The 24,078-nt window shown below is 38.6% G+C and overlaps 2 protein-coding genes across 3 annotated transcripts in view; both read left to right on the top strand.

Moving 5' to 3' along the window:
* sntg2 (syntrophin, gamma 2) overlaps positions 1 to 1,997 on the top strand; it is a 74,809-nt gene extending 72,812 nt beyond the window's left edge. For both annotated transcript variants that reach the window (XM_014013739.1, XM_014013738.1), the window contains one exon: positions 1,643 to 1,997. In XM_014013739.1, coding sequence (XP_013869193.1) covers positions 1,643 to 1,771 — 129 coding nt within the window. In that variant the 3' untranslated portion in view covers positions 1,772 to 1,997. The remainder of the gene's footprint in view (positions 1 to 1,642) is intronic.
* A 3,933-nt stretch (positions 1,998 to 5,930) lies between these two features.
* On the top strand, positions 5,931 to 18,765 carry tpo (thyroid peroxidase). The gene is made up of 10 exons (XM_014013689.1): positions 5,931 to 6,350; positions 6,496 to 6,625; positions 6,996 to 7,125; positions 7,759 to 7,959; positions 8,447 to 8,923; positions 11,615 to 11,873; positions 13,455 to 13,625; positions 17,328 to 17,565; positions 17,649 to 17,857; positions 17,949 to 18,765. The coding sequence occupies exons 1-10, from the start codon at positions 6,068 to 6,070 to the stop codon at positions 18,128 to 18,130; spliced, it is 2,280 nt and encodes a 759-aa protein (XP_013869143.1). The 5' UTR covers positions 5,931 to 6,067; the 3' UTR covers positions 18,131 to 18,765.
* Positions 18,766 to 24,078: the final 5,313 nt, after the last annotated feature.

Here is a 24,078-nt window from a genome sequence, read left to right as displayed (position 1 = left end):
GGAGCGAGTGAGGTTTATATTTGCCACCGGCTGACAAGTCAAAACCACACTGAATGAAAAACAGGAAGTCCCCGTTTATACCGTACACATTCTTCAATGCCTGAGTTCGCCCTCTGCTGGCCTACAGCTGAATCACAGGCATTCAGACAAAGACCTCACCCTAATGTTTTAAAACGGTTCACTTACTGTATGTGTTGTTTATAATTCGGACACGTATCTACTCTATTTCAGCTAACACATAATAGATCAAATATTATACAAGTATTATAAAGTAATGAAACTCTATACTCTGGTGTAGTTTTCTAATATCAGTACTAATCTATCAGTAATTACATTTCTTAAGACATCTGGTGAAAATTTCATGTCATTAGCACCTCTAGTAATATATTTACTGAGAAAAATGTTGATGTATTCAATACTTATTTTACCTGCTGTATTTAAAGTGCTGAACTGACAAACCCAAAGTTACTGATTCAACATGATTAAATCAGTGCTGCTTGTACCTAAAGTGTCCAAAACAAAATGTTTTATTTCAATTTATAGAGTTTAAATCTAGAACCAGATGTTTTTATGTCAATGGAAAAGTTGGATCTGACCCCATTCTGGTGTTAAAACTGATTTAAACTTTAATTTAAAACTCCGGCAGATTTAGGTTTTCAAATTTAAAATTAAATTCATACAACTATAGCCGTGTTTCCATCCAATTTAATGTGCATTTTGGGCAAATTTTTAAAATGTTGCAAAAAAAAAAAAGAAATGGGAATCAAAGGTGTTTCCATCAGCTGGCTTGGAGTGAATCAACCAGGCGATTACATCAGATGTTGACATTAGGCATGGCTGTAAACAGGAAGTAAAGTCACAAACTCACAGAGACACRTCTCAGGACAATGGAGAGAAGTTATCAGGAATGTGTTGCTACTATCAGGAAAGTCGTACTTATTCTGTCATATCAGCTAGTGTTGGTGATGTTACTGCTGTCTGGAGACGTAGAGAAAGAAATGTAATTTTCTTCACGTTACGGGAAGATCTGGGAAGATGCTGAGAGCGGGAGGAGGTCCAGCTGCAGCCGCWACAATTATTTATTGGACAGCAGGAACAGCTGATCAATCATGTGAGGTACATGTTTGTTACGTCAGAACTTATTCTTAAATATTTCCATCTCCCCTTTTGCACATTATCTCTYTTTTTWAATCTAAAACCCACCTCAAGTGAGCGTAAAGTGTTTTTTTTTTTTKKYTTTWWTTTTTKSMAAMYKRARKTTTTKSMAAWKKTKSCMWTTYCMWYCMMCYTTTYYWAWKKKRWKSYTYMAAWTKSCYWAAAAATTGTTGATGGAAACATGGCTGAAAAGAGGAGCAGGTATGTACTGAAACAACAGCATGTGTTGTTGTTTGACATTCTGGTGGCAGTTCTGTACTTGTATCGTTGAATTACTTCATGTCGTTGAAGTTAGCAGAAGTTTGTTGAYGATTCAATAATTTAAATCAGGTGTGCTGAAACAAGGAAACGGGTCCGAGGAGCCCTGAAACAAAGCTCTGCAAACAAGCAGAATTAATGAGAAAATTACACTTGAAGTAACCAAAATCAATCTTTATTTTTTTTAAAATGACAACTAATCCATGAATATTTTCTCTTTGACTTTCAGGAACTTGAGTTTGCTAACCTAACAGCAGTCCTCCACTGTATACACTCTTTTATTGCTGCCAAAGTGGCCTCCATGGACCCTCTGTTTATGTGCAGTCACAGCTTCCCTGGAAGCTACATGAACAGTTAAAGACTCGTCCTCAACGTGGCGATGAAATGATCTTCTGTATTTTACACACAGATGTTTGTGTCGCTCATAATATTTTTCTACAAACTGCTGAAAGTCTTTGTAACGGACTGTGGAGGGAGCTCGTGTGCGAACCAGACAGGATTTWTTTTTATTTTGAGACGGCAGCTAGAAACGAAGGTTCTTCCATTTCTTTAAGTTTATTATTTTTTAGTTTTCTCATAAAAAAGTAGCATTAATGAAACCAAATGGTGTGAAGCTGCTCTTCATTTTGATAAAACAGAAAAAAAACAGTTTCAGATTCATATTTAACTTCTGTTACAGCTTTGTTTTCCAGCTCTGTTTTTAGTCTGAGGACTTTGTGTTCCTGGTGAACTGAGTCACCATGGATCTGATTTGAGAAGCATCAACCTTTTTCTTTAAAAAACACRTTTGTGCCAACATGTTTGTCTTAATCTTCTGTATGTGAGAAATGAAGAAATGTATCAGAGGCTGTAACTGTTGTCAACTAGTTTTCAAATTAAGGTTCAGGAGTCTCCAAAATATCTCAGATCTTTATGGCGATTCTCAGTTTTCTTGAGTCACACAGGCAGCCGGTCAACATGCTGCCGACATTTCACACACATTGAATTGTTTTCTGTAAAATTTACAGCACTTCAGCTGTATTTGGATATTGGTGTCGACAGAAAACCTTCAAAACGTCCAGGTCCAGGCAGCTCCGTCGCTCCTACAGCCTGTCTTTTGCACACAAAAACAAACCTTGATTTTCCAAATCTCACTGCTCGAGCTGTGGCCTCACAACTCACATGTTCCCACTCAGAATTCAGAGACTGCAACTGAAAATGTACTCTTGTAATATTGAACAGACAGCTGGTCTCAARTAGTTGCAGCCTCAAAATGTTTTTAAAATCTCATCCTAACAGATGTTTGGCATTTGTTGTTTTTAATATATTTCAAATCTCACTCGTCTTTTATATAAAAAAAAGAAATGTATCCTGACTGCTTGTAGTTTATCTGCTGTTTCCTGTAAAGTTTTTTTAATTTCCCTCTGAAGCCATTATTTACTTTTGCCCCGCTCCAGGAAATTCACTTTCATTCTGTTAAATGTTCCTTAACCTGTACACGTTTCACGCCTCGCGATCCACTTTTCTTTCTTTTAGCTCACAAACTGTCTGACCTTTTTATTTTTTAGAAGTTGCTGGTTTTTACTCATAATATATTTGGTGAAAGAAGGAACGTCTCGGACTGAGAGGAGCTGCTCCAAAAATGTTCTAATATTGCCATGTTTCTAAAAATAAAACTTTTATTGAAACCAAAATCTTTTGTATTTGTCTTCCCTCATGAAATCTCAGGCCAAAAGCTTTTCATAAGATCTTGTTTTAGACTAAATAAAGTTTGGGTATCTTTGACATGTTCCTTTTTTAAAAACCTTTTTTGACTTTTTGAAATGAAGTTCTAGTTTTTCAGAGAGACATAAAATACAAGAGAGAAGACWGGAGGTGAGAGTCTAATGAGTTTCTCATTCCTTGTCCAATTATTTTACATTTTGAATACAAAATACAGAAAAGTGCTGTCTTTTTCCTGGCAGCAAGGTCTTTTAATCATGTTCCACCAGGAGAAGACCTCAGGGCAGGTCCAGGACTCAGAGACCTGTTTAGGAGCCTCCCAGTGCTCCCTGAGTGGGGACCAGGTCTGGGGATCCCCCTRAGCCAGCTTCATGTGAGTGGCAGAACATTACTGTGTGGAAAGTTAGAGAAACGGTTACTTCAAGTTGTATTCAAATGAAAGAACTTGAAAATAAAAAGCTTTTTTGTTGTTTTTTGAAGGAAYTCATATCACTCACTTTTTGTGTGTCTGATCATTTCATGCTGAGAAAAAGAGCTGTTTTGTGCCTCTCATCCAACACCAAATCTAAATTTAAGCTCAAAATCTTTACACCGAGTTAAATAAAGCTCTTTGTTAGCTTTGCTTTCTGCAGGTTTCACAAAAATCTGACCACTGGTTGTTGTGACTTGATTTAAATGTTASACATTGCTGTTTTACTGGATTAGACATTGCCTATTAGCTGCTATAGTGACGCGCCTTCATAGGTGCCATTACTATACACTGAGTCATGTCAACCAAACGTTTGTTCCAATGAGGGATCTGCATCTGTCGTCACAAAAAYATTCATAGTGCCCAGATTTCTTATCTGATTTCTTTACAATATGACTTGTGACTGAACACAAATTCTTACAGCTGATCATAAAATAAATGCAGTTGACCCCTCTGCCACTTAGGAAGCTTACAAAATGTACAGTGGGTAGTTTTTTTTACTCTATGATTATATATGTGTAATATATATATAGATAGATAGAAAGAAAGATGTAAAGAAAGTAAACTACGGACATAATACATGCTGACTGGACAAAAACACTGGTACCAACAGTTCAGCCTAGTAGTAGTAAAGGTAATTTTACTTTTGTACATATTTACAACCTCCCACACCATTATCCTATCATGACAATATTGATAAAAAATTAAAATTTGTTGGAATCGTAAATTTGTCTTTGAGTGGGTTTACCTGGMATAACCAAGCTAGCATAACTGACCTACTTCCTGCATCTTTGCTTTTTTTATACATTTTTTAAAAACCTGTGAAATGTGATACCTTTTGATCCTGTGATCTTGTCATAGTGTTGACAATTTAAGGCAAAATATTGCGTCCTTTTTGATATTCCTTGCATGACTAAATCACGTGATCCAATAATAGATCAATGGTGCCACACACTCAAACTTATTTTCTTTTATATTTGCAAAACATTAATAAAGTTTAAAATAAAAAAAAAACCACATGGAGCATAAAAGTGCCAGACTTTGTAGTTTTTCTTCCCCACAGATCAGCTTTATTACAATATTTAAAGAAGTCAGCAGACTGCAGAGGCAGGAGTTCCAACATTTACTCRGCGTCCGCTGAGCGTTAAAGGCTGTTGAACCTCTCGGTGACAGAGCTGCTGCTGGATTTCCTTCATCTTCCCAGTGGCAGGGTTTTTCCTTGCGAGGCGTTCTGCGCTCCTGGMTGAGGCAGCCGCCGTGACGAGAGGATCCTCGGCTCGCTGCTGGAGCCACGCAGCATCATCAGGTTGCATCAGCACCATGTGAAGCGTGAATCTCAAGCACTCTGCTCGACTCTCAGCGGGCCGTGACTCTCGCAGTTGGAGACTCSAACTGGAGTGTCTGTGATGTTTCCACAGTAACCGCTGCACTCCTACAAAACCGTGAACCCATTAAAAGTGTCCTGACACTTCTGCTGACAAAGATTATTTTTTCATGTCCTCGATTTTCTCCAAGTAAATGCAAAAGAACAAGTACTTCTTCAGTAATATGAGGTACTTAATGTGTTTTCAGAATAAAGATTCTGTTTCAGCTCAATGATCTGTCTGTAATAATTTTATTTACTCAAATATTTGGTAACAGGAGTGCATTTTATACATTTATTCTGTCTTTGCCTCAAAAAACATTGGTACTGCTTTGAGATGGGTCTGTTAAAGGTTTCTATTAGGGTTTTGTAAATTAAATTAAACATTAATTGGAAAAAAGAAGCAWATTCTCCAAACTGGTCATAAGGTTTTGAAAATATCTAACTGTAAAGTAGAAGCATGAAATGACACCATTCTCTTCAAAAAAAATTAAAAAAAAATCTCTCCTTAAACAAAAGCTCAGTTAATCCAGTAAAACTTGTCCCCTTTAAAGAAAACCCCACAGCAGCTCCTGTTTGTTGAGAAACATTGTGAATAAACCAAACTGATGGTGAGAGTCACAAATCTTCAATTCTTMCTGAATGCTTATGTTAAAACAGAAAACAGTCAAATCAGTCACCTGAGACGAAAAGAAACTTCAAGTATGTGAGTTAATCTGCTGTAACACACCTCTGCTCTCAAGAGTCTCTCTTTACGTCGTCGTATAAAGATCGTTTCCTTGGTGAACCGCAGAACTTTCCTGCGGTCGTATGTGAAGAAAGCCGATAAAAATGACAATTATCTGTTTGCTTTTCTTTGTAACGTCGGTCTGCGTCGTTCAATCGAGGCTTTCTTCTGATGAAGTCACTGCTTTTAACTGTGAGTATGTATTTGTGCTGTAAAATGCCGCAAAATGTCTAAAACCTAAATCACAGCAAGGGAAAAGAACTGACCGCCGAAAACAACTCTTTAAACTTGTTTGATTAAAAACATGAATGTTAACATTGAATTAGTCATTTTAACTCATTTAATGACTTTTATCTCCCAGCTTCCACCATCAGAGAGCTGCTGATCTTATCTCATGAAGAAAGCCTTCAGATTGTGGAGGACACCTCCCATCAGGACAGACGAAGGTGGYTCACTCTCAGACCGGCTGGAGGGAAAGTTTGCAGCCGGTCCAATAAAGGACAAAAGGAATCAAAATATCTTTTTATATAAATGTGTTTCTGTTCACAGACGGAGCACGACTCACGCTGAGCCTGACACTCTGGGGGTTTCCAGAGCAGGAGAGCTGTTTCACACGGCCCTGCAGCTTCTGAAGGACAGGGCGAAACAGAAATATAAAAGGACTTTCACTGCTTCAGGTTAGTTTTTTTAGTCTTAAAGTTAAACAACTTTCAAAAAGTACTGGCAAAAAAAAAAAGATTATAAAGCAAACTTTTTAAAAGCATATAGAGATTTGCAGCATTAGGTTCAGGTTATTTTCTCCAGACTGTCCTTTGGTTTTAGACCTGTTGACGTGGGAAAATGTGGCGCTGCTGGCGGAGCTGTCTCAGTGTCCAGATCCAGCAGGGCCGGACCTCTGTGAGCAAAGTCGCCACAACAAATACAGAACTATATCTGGAGTCTGCAACAACAGGTAGCCTGTTTATTTCTCTCTACCAAAGAGCATCACTGTCTAAKCATGTCCTCTTTCAGCTTCCATAGTTCTGCTGCGCTCACATTCCTCTTTAAACTGTCAGCTGTGAGTCAGAAGATGTCAGGATCGAATGTGTGGAGTAAATTAGCAGCATGTGATTGATTGTGCCGTTAACTATAATTAGCTGCATTTTGTCAAAATCAAAGCAGAAACTAATTGAACCCATCAATAAGTTGAGAGTGATGGGTTTTATTTAATTGATGGTAAAAATGTGGCGTTTTAAACACGTTTGAATGATCTGGATGGAAGCACAGAGCTCTGTTTTCCTCTGCAGTAAATCTGGACACACTTCATGATTCTCTTTTGTCAGACAAAATCCTCGCTGGGGAGCGGCCAACAGCGCCTTGGTCAGATGGCTTCCAGCTGAATATGAAGATGGGGAGGGAGAACCCAAGGGCTGGAACCGAGAACGGCTCCATAATGGATTCCAACTTCCCCCGGTAATCTTGAGTCTCGGCTGCAGAAATAAAGTGAGCTGACCCTGAGAGTCGATGTAGCTTTCCATTTATTTCTCCGGCCTGTTTTAAAGTCGATAAAGTCCACAGCTGTTTAGGAAGAGGGAGGAATAATGTGAGCGATGACACATATTTCTGCTGCCTGCGTTTTAATGGAAACTGTTCCGACATTTTGATTAAACTTCTGTAGGTTGATAAACCTTTATTTTTGTTTCRGTCCAGAACATTTTCTGTTCTGATGAGGAATTTTAGCCCAACGTTTTTCTCCTTATTGATGAATGTGGAAACCTGTTTCATCCAGCCAAAGTTTTACCAGGACTTATATTTTATTGTCCGTCCATTTGTCCCTCACTCATAAGCAAAACCTCAACTTAAACTCCTTGAGGCAGCAGATCTCTCCCAACCCAGAAAGGGTCGGTCCACCCGTTTCTTGATTCTACATAAATGAGAACAAGCTTTTTTTTATTTTCAAATAAATGTATCTATTTTAAAACGTTAGTTAAAAGATGAAAGAATGGGCAGGTATGGACGCACAGAGCACCTCAGGGTTTTATGTGAAACTAAGTCTAAAGGAGATGTCCTCCATAATAATAAAAGCAAATCAAAATGTGTCAACAGCCTCGGAGAGTCAGCAGGGAAATAATAAGGAGCTCCTGTAAATGGAGAGAAGATGACTACTCTCAGCTGCTGGTGGACTGGGGACAGTACATTGATCACGACATAACCTTTACACCTCAGAGCATCAGAAGTGCTGCTTTTTGGACGGATGTGGACTGCTATAAAACATGTGAAAATGTGCATCCCTGCTTCCCCATTGAGGTAAGAAGAACAAAAATATCTGCTGTGCTGTATYATTCTTCCTTTCTCCCTCTGATGTTAGACATAATGATGATCAATACGTGATGAAATAGTTATATTAGTGCTAATTAGAAAGCACAAATCTGCACACAGTTCAAAAATATTTAGCAAAAGTCCTAAAGCAAATGAGAAATTTAGGTCAGCAATTAGCTATAGCACTTTAGGGGACTAGTGCCCACCACTGTTCTTTGGACATTTAGCAGTTCTAATTTAAAGTTTTGTTGTCTGATTTTAAATGAAGAGTGAAGAGCTTAAACTTAAATAGCCACAAATTAATAACTAAATTAAAATCCAGGCACTGTTGGCTTCAAATGTTGCTAAAAATAAATGAAACATTTGCAAACCCAACGTTTAAGGTTTTGATGTTGAGGTCTTGTAAAAGGCAATTTACTTTGTTCAAACTGTTCCTTTAGAAAACCTCTTGGATTAAAACCTGTCGTTGTTCCAGACTGAAGAGTCGCTCTGCATGTCTTTTCGCCGCTCCTCGCCGGACTGCTTCGTCGCTTCTGGGCCTGATCTCCAACAAGTCCTGCAGCGACAGCAGCTGAACGCCATCACGTCGTACATCGATGCTTCTCTCGTTTACGGCCACATGCCACAGCTAGAGGGAACGTTTCGTGACCTTCCTGGCCTCAATGGGAAACTGGCCATCAACGATCGGTTCAAGGAACAAAATGGACGATCTTTTCTTCCTTTTGTAGCCAAGATCCCGTCTGCGTGCCGCACGGACCAGCAGGGAGAACGAGTGGAGTGCTTCAGTGCGGGAGACAGTCGGGTCAACGAGGTTCTAGCACTGATCGCTTTGCATACACTGTGGCTCAGGGAACACAACCGAATCGCAGACACACTGAAACTCATCAACGACCACTGGAGCCCTGAGATCATCTATCAAGAAACCCGCAAGATTGTTGGAGCCCTGCACCAGGTTTGTAACAAAGAACTTTGTGTCTGGTTGTTAATTACTTAAAACTAAATGAAAGAAACCAACTTTCTTCTTAGCTTTTTTTTTCCTGTTGTTTGAAATTAGTTTTCCTAACTCATGTCCGCTTCGCTGAAACATTTCCCACAACGCAGCAGGTGTTCAAATCAGAACAACACTGAGGCAGGTTTGAGAACAAAAGACAATAGAGCAACAGAAAGGAGGTGGGGGGGATTATGGCTTGATGCTGACAGAAAACAGCAGTACAAACATCACAACAGGCTCAGGTAAGAGGATGCTGTTAAACTCCACAGCCATGGAGTAGCAACATCGCTGAAAACGACACTGTTACACCTCAGTGAGGCTGTAGTACGCTGAAACTTCCCTTTAACTCTGATACCTGACAGGAACAGATGAGGGATGTCAAACGTTTCACAAAATACAAAAGAGTGAAGCAGGACCAACAGATGCTGCCATGTAGTTGTTGTTTTGCACAAAAAATGTCTTTCATTTTAGCAATATTTCCAAACCGTATGGTGCATTTACAGTATGAACTGATGACGAGATCTAAACTGGCTTGTCTACCAAAAACGCCAGCATTAAAGGAAATTAAAAACTAAAATTAGGAAAATGCAAAATAAGTAGTTCTATTTGAATTAAAGTAAAATTACACTATAATTTAGTTTTATCTCTCATTTGTTTCGGGGTTTCCACTGATCTGGAAATCTGCTTGTTTTTGTTGCCCTTTCTGCAGCAGACCAGACAGATGACAGTGATTGATTAAACTGACTCCTTTTAGCTACAGGCTGAGAATTATCAGCGATGAGGAAATGTTAGGTTCATATATTATTCATGAAAAATCTTGGGGRAAAAAATATATTATTACTTGATGCAAATGATTCATTTAATCCACTAAAGTTCAGAAGTGACCCTGCTACAAGGCCACAAAGTAATATTTGAGCAAGGAGAAAAATAAGCCTGTAATATTGAGTGCAGAAGCAGATCAACAACCTCCTTTTTTTCCCAGGTAAGGCTGCTGATGTGAAAGTGGAGAGGCTTAAATTGTTTTGAAGAGCCCAGCTACAAAAACAAGAGTTTGTAAAAAAAAAAAATTAAGGACAAAGAAGAAAGTGAAGGTGCAGTGACAGGTGAAAATATAAACCTGGTCTGACCAGGTTACAAACTGATGAAGTTGTCTTTAAAATTAACAGTATTACAAACTCTATTTTTAGTCTGATTTTCAGAAATGCACTTCACCCACCCCCTTTTGTTTTAGACCAAAATCTTCTTATAATGAGGAGTGGACCAGGTTTTGGTCAAACCTTCATAATGTGACGAGGATGACTCTCAGCTACTAAAAACAAATCCAGAGAACCCAAGAGGAAAAGTAGCCAAAATCCAAACGGAAACTTTTCAAACCTTTTCAAAGTTTGAAGCATTTTGATTGAGACCACCTTAAAAGATCACAAACGCCTGTCTGCTTGGAAGGAAAAGAAATAAGGGATGGACCAAGAATTCTGCACAGAACTGTCCACAGATAAGACATTAGAGTTTTGTTCTATTTATAGATCTCAGTTCTTCAGTGTCTGTTTATGAAGTAAAATGATTCCCAGTGGTGCGATTCAACTGGGAAAACAGCATCCAACGGCAGCCCTCTGCAGGTTCCAGCAGCTGACAGCTCTGTTGTGATTTTCACTCTATATGGTTGAGTCCTAATGGAACCCCACCACACAAACACACACACTCTCTCTCTCCATCTGTTCCCACAAACATGCTGAGTTTATTCTCTGCATTATTCACTGAAAGCATCAYTTTAACACATAAAAATATGAGCTGCAGCAGTAATTGGAGCCCAAAAAGCCTCTTTGTTTCTAGGACATCATGCGGTTGACAGGAAATGAAACACAACTGTTAAGTGTTTTAACTAAGGCTTGAAGCGGGCGCCAGATGTTTAATTAATGATGCAATTTGTTACAAATACAACTTTAATTGTTCTCGGTATGTTTGTCACCCACTGATTGATGCTTTTTTCCATTTAAGTAGGTTAAGTTGTGAGTTATCACCTGCCACTGAACGAGAGAGGCGATGGTGCTTCTGCATGTGTGTGTGTGTGGGGGGGGGGGGGGGGGGGTGTTTTTGGTGACATTTGGGGGCAATTTTAAGATAAAACACCTACATTTGGGGACAACTGGTGCATTTGGGGACAAAAGTTGAGTCCMCATTTGGTTTAAATGCCATTGRTGGGTTGGGGGTTGGGTTTAGGACCAAGGTGTGAATTGAGTTTAGGTTAGTTTTAGGGTCAGGTAGGTACATGTGAGGTTAGCCTTARGGTTTGTGGTCAGGGTTAGGCTGTAGAAATGTCATGGAAGTCGATGGAATGTCCCCAATTGGATAGCTGTGCAAATTTGTGCGCGCGCGCGTGCATGTGTGTGTGTGAGAGAGAGAAACCTTCTTAATAATAAATAATGACTTGTCTAATGATTACTGGAGATAGGCACCAGCTCCACATGACCCTATTACAGAATCAAGTAACTGTAGAAAATGGATTAACCATGAAGTAATAAACATGAAATTGTGAGTTTAAACCTTCACAGGATGGTATTTTTCTTTATATTATTGTTAGTAGGTGTGAATTTGTTAAAAATTAAAACTCAGATAATTATTGATTATTTTTCTGCTTGTGATGCTAAATTTCAGATTATAACAATGAGAGATTATGTCCCCAAAATAATTGGTTTGGAGTCGTTCGAACGTTTCGTCGGACCCTACAGGGGATACGATCCAACGGTGGATGCCTCAGCCTCCAACGTCTTCGCCACTGCAGCGTTCAGGTTTGGCCATGGGACCATACCGCCAATCCTCAGCAGGCTGAACGCAAGCTTCCAGGAGCACGAACAATATCCCCACCTGAGAATGCACGAGTCTTTCTTCAGTCCTTGGAGAATAGTTAAAGAAGGTCAGTGCACTCTTCTCAGGGCTGTCTTATGAAACTAATATTATACCTGAAAACTCATTGGAGAAAAAAAAAGAGGAAGATGAGGGGAAAAAGCTGTATTTGGGTCAGCTGTAGTATCCAGAGTGGTTTTTAGTTTTGATTAGTTGCATGCAGCTCTTGTGATGCACAAGCTGTCAACATTTTTATGTCTTTAGAATGAAATCCTGCACMGATATGTTGCAACAAGCACGCGACTCGTTTATCTAGTCCCTGTTTGTTTCTTGAATCAGAATCTGCAACCTGAGCAGGTAGCTAAGATAAGCAAATGATCTTTCGGCACACATGCATCAGCTCCACAAAGATCATAAAATATCATGGTACCATTTAAAGAAGGTTAAACATGACCAGCTTGAAATTATGATTTTTTTTCTTTTCCATTTTCTTTAAGATGTCTTTAATGTCTCGGTAGGATCAAACTTGTTTCAGTTTTTGCTGCAGWGAATTCCAGGAAGATGGAGCAGGAATAGGAGGAGGACGCTTTTTTTTTACAGGACGAGACACTGAAGGAGATGAACTCTGTAGATCATAGGCTATGACTTTAGCTATGATCTGTTGATGAACTGCAGAGAACCTGCAGGACAAACTGGGTGATTAATGATGTGCAACAGGTGAGCTAATTAGAGAGTTGGCAATGAGCAACTGTTCCACTGTTGTGTAAACCAAAAAAAAAAAAAAAAACAGTTGTTTTTAAAACATGTAAGGCTCCATCTTCCCTCTGGCTTGCCCACAGAATTGTTCGGATGGTTCTGTGGGATTTCTGTTTTTATTTTTCTGTCTTTGTCACATTCATATTAGTTATGTTACCATTAAAGATAACAGCTGGGATGCTGAACTGATCTCCAGCGGCTGAAGCTGGAGAAACACAACCTTCTGTGTCCAGAGGCATGGCTTTTATGAAATAATGCTATATTYGTTCCTGCAGTTCAGTCATTGTATTTCCTAAAATAACTTGTTTGAACACCAGCCAGCCAAAAATAAATAAATAAATACAATAAAATAAAATCTGCACCCAGAGAAAGCTGTACGTGTTGTGTTAAGGCTCTAAATTATAGACAGGCACTGCAAATATTGATGTTTTTGCTAATTGTGTAAATGCTGAGTCAGCATTCAGTGCATTATTTTATTTTGTTGTAYATTTTTTTGCAGTCTAACTAGTTCTGCATATTTTGAGCTATTTGAGACGTTTGTCAAAATGTAAATCTTTTCAGGAAATGGGTGCTATGACTTTAGGTTTTTATAACTTTTGTACTTTTCAAAATATTTCACTGTATGTATTCTATAGAATTTTGTCTACTTTTGCTACTTTTAGCTTTAGCTAGCCTTTTGCAACTATACGCTTTTAGTGACTGTTCCTTTAGCTTTTCAGTGGATTTCCTCAGTCATTCAGCTCTCAGCATTGGTTTTTCTCAGCTACTGTAAATGCTTTTGTTTTTGTTTGTCTTGGCTGTTAAATTAAATTAATGTAGAGCAGCAGATTTCTATAAAGCTACATAAAATAAATGACACGATGATGTTTGTAAGAAAGACTGCATCTGTGTCCAGGTGGGATTGAACCGACTCTGAGGGGGATGATTGGAACGGCAGCACCAACTCTTCATGCAAACTCGCTGTTAGTGGAGGAAGTAACTGAGAGACTTGTTGTTCTGGACACACATCAAAACATGGACCTGGCTTCCCTGAATCTGCAGAGAGGGCGAGACCACGGACTTCCAGGTGAGACACCCCCCACCTAGCAAAGATTTAACCCAGGGGTCCTCAACCTTTTCCTGTGAGGGCCACATAACTTTTCCCTTCTCTGATGGGGGGCCGGTGTCCGTTTGTAACAGAAAAAGTGTGACGGTTGCAGGGGTGCCTTAATATAAACATTTTATTTTCCAGGTACCAGGAAATAAATAATAATACTATTAATGAAATATAACAGTATTTATGAAATAAATAATAACAAAATAACCCTCTCTGGAATCTTTGCAGAAAAGAAAGTCAGGAAATAAATGCAACTATCTGTGAAATAAATAATAAGCAAATAACCCTAGAGGAAGAGGAAGATGCCCTTCCTCTCTAACTCGGGACTGGCAGGGCACATTATTTCCTTATTTGACTGTTTTGCTTTTTTTACACAGACAGAAAAATCTGAAGGCCGTCAGTCATTTTGACAGATTGCAGTTAACATCCCTGACCTCTTAAGTCTGGAAGACTTAAAAATTAAGCCATGTGAGGAGGAGAAAAAAAATTCAACAAGGCTTCGGTAGACGGCTCTGTGGCATCACTCAGCTTTATGCACAGAGTACATCTACATCATGGATGTCTTATTTAATCTAAAATAAATAAAAGATTCCAACTGTTCATCTCAGATCTAGACACCATACTGAATGCATCTCCAGGTGCTGACAGCACATTGAGGACAGGAGGCTTTGGAGTGTCTGTGAGGTGCAGCTGAACCAGTGGCGCAGCGCAAGTGCGCTGCTGGATTTCCTCCTGCTAAAGCCACAGCTCGTGGGATCTGGAAATGAAGTCTTGCTGACTTCTGATCACTTCGACTGGAGAAATGTTTTCTAATTTTAAAACTTTGGCTGAAGTGGTGCTTGTTATTCCAACAGGGTTGCAGCAGAGCGTGGGTTTAGTCTTCAGAACCACTGGCACCTGCAGATGTAGACTCACTGTGCTTTCCTTACAGTTTTTTTAATCATTAGACTTTTTATTGCACAAATCAAATTCATATTCTTCTTCTGTTTTTATATAATAATATTTTTAACACAGTGGCAGCGGTGTGTTGTGATTACCAGCTGACTGCATCTCTGCCTTCTTGCCTTTCTTTCTCCTCTACTCTCGTCCTCCTACAGAGGAGGCAGAGACAGAAAATAAGGAGGCATTATCTAATGTTGCAAACTGCAGCAACTAAATAACATTTGTAGATTATTAATTAATTTATTTTTTTAACTTTTCGTAAGATAACTGGGTCAAAAGCGGGACAGTGTGTGCGTCACATTGTGTGTGATGGGCCTGGTGTGGCTCAGATGCGCTGTTTTTCAGCACCATGTGCATCGCACTCATGTGGCCTGTAGTGTGAGATGCACTGATGAGATTTTCTCTGATAAAATCCCATAAAATAGTCAAGGATTCACGGGGCAGACAAAAAAAAATCATAATGCCTCTCTGGTATTGTTCAGGGGGGCAGGCCAAATGTGGAGGKGGACCATTGATTTAACCCATCACTACAGTAGGTGGGTAAATATCAATAACTCATGCTTTTATAATCCTAAATTCTGTTCTACCTATTTAGAAAGTTTGTGTCATTTTTCATACTTATGAGACWTGGAAAATGTTAACTTCAAATTCTATACTTTTAAAATTGCTTTCTGTTTATACCTTTCAGCTTGACATTTAACAAATCAGTCTACCTCCACCTTAAGCTCATAAGAGGAATGAAAGAATCYCAGTTCAAGCCTTTTATTTTCAGCAGGCTGGAATGTTGATTATTTTTCTTGTATTTCATTCAAAAAGCTGCTGCCTGATTTCTCACTAAGACAGTTAAAGTGGAGCGTGTTACAGCCGTCCTAAAGACACCGCAAAGACCTCTGCACAACCCAAAACAGATTTCTTTAATCCCACTGTGTGCCTACAAATCCTCTCAGATTTACACAGACCTTATGAGGCGTTCAGGGCCCTCGGGTCATTTTGGACTCGCTCAGTGTTCAGAAACAAGCAAGGTGATGCAACTTTTATTTACTGCATTCCCCCCAGTCGTTCAAGATTTCTAAACACCTGAACCAGAAAAAGCATAAATTTTAAATTGTTGCATTTCAGTTTTCTTCAGCAGTTCATCAGTTTTTCTTTTTTAATGCAGCCTAATCTTTAGTTTTTGTGTTTTCATGTCTCTGTGAATCTGTGTGAATAATTGATGCTATAAAAATAAAAATAACCTTGTGTAGTTAAAAGGAAACTGATGGTTTTATAGCACTTCTTTACAAGTGTAAAAACTTTGAGTCTGCAGGGAGAACTGATGCGGTTTTAAGAGCGTTCGTGTGAAAATAACTTGGTGTGTTGCACTCCAGAAAAACTTCACACCACTGATGGAGAGGCCAAAGAGTTGTTAAGATCCCCATTAGTCTGTGTCTCAGAAGAGACCACTCTTCATGGGGTCCAAATAAAATAAAATAAAATAAAATAAAAACATAATAAAAACAATCAACATAAGCACAAATCAAAACAAGTAGCTCAAACAATCCAAGATCTTAAAATACAAAAGCCAAAAAAGAAACACTCAATTAAATGACTAAATTGATAAGTTAAATGATATTTCATTATGAATAATATATTTGTTTTAGATCCTTTTTAAATGCATCCTAATTATCCAAATTTGTTAATCCTGAGGGGAACATGTTCCAGTGAGAATTGGCTCTATACACAGTGCACTAGTTCTGGGCAGAGGTAGTGTGAAAATAACAAGCATGTCCTGTAAAAAAGAAAATGTGTTAAAGGTGGTTAGTAATTGTGAGAAAAGGTCAAAAGGTTTGGGATTACATTAACAGCTACACATTTATGTTCAGGATAAACCTTGTGTGACTTTTAAATGCATGCTTAAAAGAAAATGTGTTTTTATTTCTGCAGCTTTATTAGCCCGAGCCTCTCTGTGAAGGACAGGTTCACGATGCAACCTGCAAAACATTCCTGCCTTTTCTGAACATTAAAATGAAATTTGGTAAACACAGTGAAATACTTCACAATGCTTCACAGAAGTGTCAGGATGGAATAAGGCAGAAACATTTAGACAAAGACAAAAAGTCATTTCTAAAGTGACCACTGGATTTTTGGGGTTTTTAATCTGATCAGTGAACTGTTTCCTGTTTCACATAATAAAATCACGACGATTCATCACACAAATTCAGCAATTCTTCATCCAAAACGTGACAAAATATAAATAAAACTTGGCATTTTGTTGTGGCCTTTATTAAAGGCTAGGTTGCAGAATAATTTACTCATTTTTATAAAGTTATACTAACAGGGAGACCTGAATCATTTTATGAAAGGCTTATTTATTCTGATCAGATGTTACTTAGATACTGTTGTGAAACAAAATTATTTGTAAATCGGGCTAAGACAAACTTGTTAAAAAAATCTGTTGTCTATAGAGCTGTTCAGAAATGGAATAATTTACCTTAAAAAAACACACTTTCTTTTAAAAGAGCACTGAAATCTTATTTGTATTAAACATTTTTTGCTGTTTTTTTCATGTGTGTAATTTTTTAAAATGTGATGTTTGACTAATCTTGTGCATATCAAGTCTGTGTCAAAATGGTTTAGTGTGTTATATGAATACTGTTTTATCAGTTGGACCCCAGGAAGATTAGTAACCACTTCAGTGGAAACTAATGGGGATCCTAACAAATAAAGAAAACTTCAAATCTTGTTTTTGAGGCTACAACAAGTGGAGGGATTTCTGTGGACTGACACAGATTAAAACCTTGGATGATCTCTCGGAGGCTGTGGGAGATGCAGGAGTCGCCGAGAAGATTCTAAGTTTGTACAAACATCCAGACAACATTGATGTTTGGCTCGGAGGACTCGTTGAAAACTTCTTGCCCAGATCCAGAGTCGGTCCGCTGTTTGCTTGTCTGATCGGAAAGCAAATGAAATCAATCCGTGATGGTGACAGGTACGATTGAATTTTTAATTAGAATTTAAAGAAGAGAAAAAGAACCCCAATTACATGTTTACATGATTTGATTTATTTTGTAGGTTTTGGTGGGAAGCTGATGGTGTTTTCACGCAGCAGCAGAGGAATGAGCTTCTGAAAGCTTCTCTGTCTCGTGTTATCTGTGACAACAGTGACATTGAAGAAATTCCTCCAGATTCCTTCAGATTTAGGAAATATCCTGCAGATTATGTCAACTGTAGTGAGATACCATCGATGAGTCTGGAAGCTTGGAGAGAGGAGAAGAGTCGAGGTGAACCTGATTTGTCTTTTTTAAAAACAACAGAAAATAGTTTTTAATTTGTTTTATAAAATATTCAAAAACTTTTGTTGCTCAATTTCAGACCTCCAGGGGTGTGGCTTGCCAAAACCAATAAAAAATGGAGATTTCATATTTTCCTCCAAATCTGGCAAACTGACCGCTCTCTACTCCTGTTACCATGGTTTCAAATTAGAGGGGGCTGCTGAAATCGTTTGTGAAGGAAATCAGTGGAGTAATGAAGCACCTCGGTGCGCACGTGAGTGAGTGTTCCTGATTTGTTTCATCCCGTCTGTTTGCAGCACCAACAGCGTGGAGCCGTTTAACATTAAGGACAGATTCCACTGCTTCCTGATTAGTGCTGAATCCTCAATGATTGAAGTGCTACGGTCTGAAACAAACTGTTTGATGGAGATCAGTAGGATTTGGGTTTTATCAATGCAGAGCTGCTGTCCTCTCTGAGCGGGACTTTACTGCTATCTGCTGGTCTAATGGAGGACCACCAAAGAGCCTCAGAGTCGATACCTCACTGCAGTCAGGAAACTATAAAACATGCTGCACAAATACCAGACTTCAGCTTTTATCTGTTTGAAATTTACTTTTGTAGGTTTACTTATTCATTTATTTGTTTGTAAGGGAATCAAAACAAAGCAAAAGCACTTCTGGAGAAAAAAAAATAACTAAACCACGTTCTTATTCATAAGAATTCTGTGTATAACTGACAAGTTTAACAATGATTAGAAAATACTTTGACTCATTCTTTAGAACATCGTCCTTTCACACTGAAAAAATTCAAACCTGCGTCACAAAATGTTTCTTTTATGTTTGGAGAAGTAATGCATTTGTGAGATTTCATCATTTGAAGAATTTGATTTGCTGTTAAGAGGAGAAAAGAATCATTTTGGCAATAAATGCAAAAAGGGAATTGGTTAACGTCTACCTGCTTTGAGTTTTATTTTTCACTGATTTCCTCTGAGGAACATTGGTGGGTGTTTTTAATAAACATGTTCAGGGACAAAAAGACTGACTTATCTTTTAAACAACAGATAACAGACAGGATGAAGTCAAATGATCCAAATCTGGAAGAAAAAAATGAGACCTGATATGACGGTTTGATCACAACAGCTCAGTGTAATGACGCGAAAAATTGAATGTTTTTATTTATTCTCTACTGCAACTCATAATACTGTCATAAATGAAAATGCAGCGAGTCGTAAAGCAACTCTGATCTGGTTGTCTCCAGTAGGTGTCACCTTTAGTCCATTTTATTTTCATCCATCCATCCATCCATCCATCCATCCATCCATCCATCCATCCATCCATCCATCCATCCATCCATCCATCCATCCATCCATCCATCCATCCATNCCATCCATCCATCCATCCATCCATCCATCCATCCATCCATCCATCCATCCATCCATCCATCCATCCATCCATCCATCCATCCATCCATCCATCCATAAATGTAAGAACTACAAATGAGAAAGATGGAAGTGAGAAAGAGAAGAGAAAGTTAAAGCTTTAAATTGCAAATTTCGTTCTGCACTGCATCTTGATGTGTGAATGACAGTAAAGATTCTGATTCTGAAAGCAGAAATCTGTCCCATTTGTGCTATCATCTTTAAAAACTTGAAGAAGGAAAGAGGTTTGAACAGAGAAATGTAGAAAAAATCCAAACAAATAAAATTGTCACAAATAAAACAGCCATGAAATGAATGTTGTTTTTTATTTTATAATAATAATAATAATAATAATAATAATAATTAATAATAATGCATTTTATTTACAAAGCATCTTTCAGGACACCCAAGTACACTGTACAATAGAAAAGAAACAATTGTATATACATAGAACGATGCAGGAGAAACATCGAAATGAGGACTACAAAACAGTCATATACTTAGGTACATTGACCAGTTAATTGGAGTTAGCAGTGATAAGCTAATCTGAAAAGATGTGTCTTCAGGCCAGTCTTAAACAGGGAGAGAGAGGATGTATTGCGTAATGGTAATACAAACTCACTCAAGTGGTTTGCATAATAAAAGACCTCTCTAGAAAATAAGTTATCTGTTTTGTACGGAGCCCGCGAGGGGACACGGGGGGGATTTTTTTTCCCTTTTGCGTTCCCTCGCAATACCTTTACGTTCCCACTCAATAATGTTTTGCGTTCCCACGCAAAAGATTGTTTTATATATGAAGTGAATCAAATCAGACTTTTATTTTTGAAATATCCGGCTACCAAAACAGGATGTGTCGCCACAAGCTTGTGAAATTGACATTGATGTTGCGTGGCTGTACTGTATTAAAATATTGGCATATGACATACGTCCATGCGTGGCTGTGTGATATATTCATTCTGAAGCTGAATTAAAGCAGTAGGCTAACTCGCTAATGGTGAACATGTGAGTTTGCTAATAAACTGGCAGGCACAACAGTGATAAACTACTTTTGCGAGGGAACGCAAAAGGTATTGTGAGGTAACGCAATACTATTGTGTGGGAATGCAAAAGATAAAAAAATCTCCCATGTCCCCTCGCGGGCTCCGTAGTTTTGCCCAAATTGTGGTAACATAGAAAATTTAAAAATGGGTATGAGAAAAAGGATAAGCTGTTGTACACAAAGACTCTAATAGATCTGTTTTTTAATTATAGGCTGCAGATGTAAATATGCTGTACAGCACAAACATTCCTGCTTCGCCTTTGTCAGCCCCCAAGCTTATCTTTGTTTCCCAACATTCCACATTACATTTAGAGGAGGAAAAGTTTGCTTTTTTCTCCTTCCATCTTTTGCCTCTGCCTGAAACCTCGGACACGACCTGTTAAACTCGTCTGATATTTGAAGCCTAATTCAAGGGATTATTCAGGTTTCTAGCTTCAGTTTAACAGCTCCCCATGGGGGCACTGTTATCCTAACACAAGACAAAGATCTTAAGCAGAAATGTTGTAACCTCTTAACAATGCCTGTGTCTATGATTACACAGGCACTGAGATGATTTTTCTGCAGCAGGCTGATGATAAGGTCCATAAAACCCATGTGGATTAGTTTCTACGTAAACAACACAGTTATGGTCAATACTCCAGAAAAAATCCAGTCTGTCCCTTTATGTGTCAAACTCTAAATTAACTGAGGTGTATTTTAGCATGTCCTGCAAAAGAGACGTTGGTCCACAGTCCTTAATGTTTTTTTAAATTTTATTTCTTTGCTGCTTGTCAGTTTCTTGATTTTCCCTTCTCTAAAGTAAAATGTAAAACCAAACCAGGATGTGACTAACCTCAAAATTGTTTTTTCTTACTGTAAGTGTGTGGCTGAGTACAAATTATCTCAAGGACGTGAATCCTGTGATGCATATACAGTGGTTTGCAAAAGTATTCATACCCCTTGAACTTTTCCATATTTTGTCACATTACAACCACAAACATAAATATATTTCACTGGAATTTAATGTGAAAGACCAAAACAAAGTGGTATACAATTGTGAAGTGGAAGCAAAATTTTACATGAATCAAAACATTTTTTACAAATAAAAAACTGAAAAGTGCGATGTGCAAAATTATTCAGCCCCCCTGAGTCAATACTTTTTGGAGCCACCTTTTGCTGCAATTACAGCTGCAAGTCTTTTAGGGTATGTCTCCACCAGCTTTGCACATCTAGTGACTGCAATTCTTGCCCATTCCTCCTTGCAAAACAGCTCAAGCTCAGTCAGATTGGATGGAGAGCGTTTGTGAACAGCAGTTTTGAGATCTTGCCACAAATTCTCAATTGGGTTTAGGTCTGGACTTTGACTGGGCCATTCTAACACATGAATATTCTTTTTTTTAAACCACTCCATTGTAGCTTTGGCTTTATGTTTAGGGTCGTTGTCCTGCTGGAAGGTGAACCTCCGCCCCAGTCTCAAATCTTTAGCTGACTCCAACAGGTTTTCTTCCAAGATTGCCCTGTATTTGGCTCCATCCATCTTCCCATCAACTTTGACCAACTTCCCGGTCCCTGCTGAAGAGAAGCACCCCCAGAGCATGATGCTGCCACCACCATATTTGACAGTGGGGATGGTGTTTTCAGAGTGATGTGCAGTGTTCTTTCTCCGCCACACATAGCGTTTTGCATTGTGGCCAAAAAGTTCAATTTTGGTCTCGTCTGACCAAAGCACCTTCTTCCACATGTTTGCTGTGTCCTCAACATGGCTTCTGGCAAACTGCAAACGGGACTTCTTATGGTTTTCTTTTAACAATGGCTTTCTCCTTGCCACTCTTCCATAAAGACCACTTTTGTGTAGTGCACGACTAATTGTTGTCCTGTGGACAGTTTCCCCCACCTGAGCTGTGGCTCTCTGCATTTCATCCAGAGTCACCATGGGCCTCTTGGCTGCCTCTCTGATCAGTGATCTCCTTGTTCGGCCTGTAAGTTTAGGTGGACGGCCTTGTCTTGGCAGGTTTACTGTGGTGCCATACTCTTTCCATTTCCGGATGATGGATTGAACAGTGCTCCGTGAGATGTTCAAAGCTTGGGAAATCTTTTTATAACCTAAGCCTGCTTTAAACTTCTCCAAAACCATATTCCTAACCTGTCTGGTGTGTTCTTTGGACTTCATGATGCTGTTTGCTCCCCAATATTCTCTTAACCAACATCTGAGGCCGTCACGGAGCAGCTGTATTTGTACTGAGATTAGATTACACACAGGTGGACCCTTTTGAGTCATTAGCAGTCATCAGGCAACTTCTGAATGCAATTGGTTGCACTCAGGGAAAAGGGGGCTGAATACTTTTGCACGTCGCACTTTTCAGTTTTTTATTTGTAAAAAATGTTTTGATTCATGTAAAATTTTGCTTCCACTTCACAATTGTATACCACTTTGTGTTGGTCTTTCACATTAAATTCCAGTGAAATATATTTATGTTTGTGGTTGTAATGTGACAAAATATGGAAAAGTTCAAGGGGTATGAATACTTTTGCAAACCACTGTAATCATCATCATCGTAATTAGTTTATTATTTAGGTGTGGTTGAAAAGGACACGGTGGTGCAGTGGTTAGAGATGTTTCCTCTTGGCAAGAAGGTTTTATTTTGTCTTTTAGTCTTTCTGTGTGGAGTTGGAATGTTCTCTCCATGCACGTCAGGTTTTTATGGAAATTCCAGTATCCTCACACAAACCAAAATCATGCATGTTAAGCTCGGTACCCATTAACTTTCCTTATGTGTGACCGACTGCGTGAAAGCTTGTTTGTCTCTGTGGCCCTGTGATGGACTGGAGAATTGTCCAGGGTGTCCCTCACCTCTCACACACTGCTGGAGACGGGACTGCACGTGACTCGGACAGATGGATGATGGGTGTGGTTAAAATAAGTTGCCCTTCAGTTCGCATCAACCTGCTGACTTTGAGGTTGGTGTTTACATACCAAAGTGTTCTGCCAAGCAGGTTGACGCTTATTCTTTTTATTATATTTTTCTAAGAGTCATGCTTAATTGAACAATGCAGCAGATCCAGAAATGAGTCATCACTTGTGACCAAGCTCAGCAATCCGTTGCCATAACTGCTTTGTTTATTTGTACAGTGGTGCTGATTTAGAGGTCTGGTTTTTGAAAAGTTAAAGTGATCCTTTAGTTTAATTCATTTGTCTCACATCATGGAATCAGTTAATGTTTGGTATGCTTTTGTTCTATTTTATAAATTGACCCTAATCTAAATTTTGCTTAAAAACAAAATAAAAAAAAGCATTTACAGTAAGTTACAGCACTTTCTTCATTCTTCCCTCCCATCAGACAACTAGACATTTCTTTTAAATTGTCTTTTTAGATTAACTTGTCGGGAGAAATTATCAAACAACTAAACTAAAAGGCACAAAAGTATACTAATGATTGTTTATAAATTTCACAAAAAGTAGAGTTTAAAATAGTTACTCCATCCAAAATTGATTAAAAACATTTTTGACATAACCAAATGATTGATGCTTGCCACCTCATTCCAAATTCATGGGACAAATGTTCAAAGTACACGGTTACATACCGATCTGCCCTGACGCATAACTTAGAAATTACTCAACTCAGTGACGCCTTAGAAAAATATTATGGCACCTTACTTAACTACAAAGGTTATTAAAGCAACACGTTTCTAAAGTCTGAAAAAGTGAGGCGGACACAAAAATGAAAGTCTTCAATTCACTAAAGTTTCATTTATCTTTACCTTTTTAAAAGAAGACACAGAGTTTGACTGTAAAC

Source organism: Austrofundulus limnaeus, unplaced genomic scaffold (genome assembly GCF_001266775.1).
Source record: "Austrofundulus limnaeus strain Quisiro unplaced genomic scaffold, Austrofundulus_limnaeus-1.0 Scaffold105, whole genome shotgun sequence".
NCBI classification, from domain to species: Eukaryota; Metazoa; Chordata; class Actinopteri; order Cyprinodontiformes; family Rivulidae; genus Austrofundulus; species Austrofundulus limnaeus.
The sequence above is the reverse complement of the archived record's forward strand: the minus strand, read 5'-3'. Positions and strand labels throughout refer to the sequence as shown.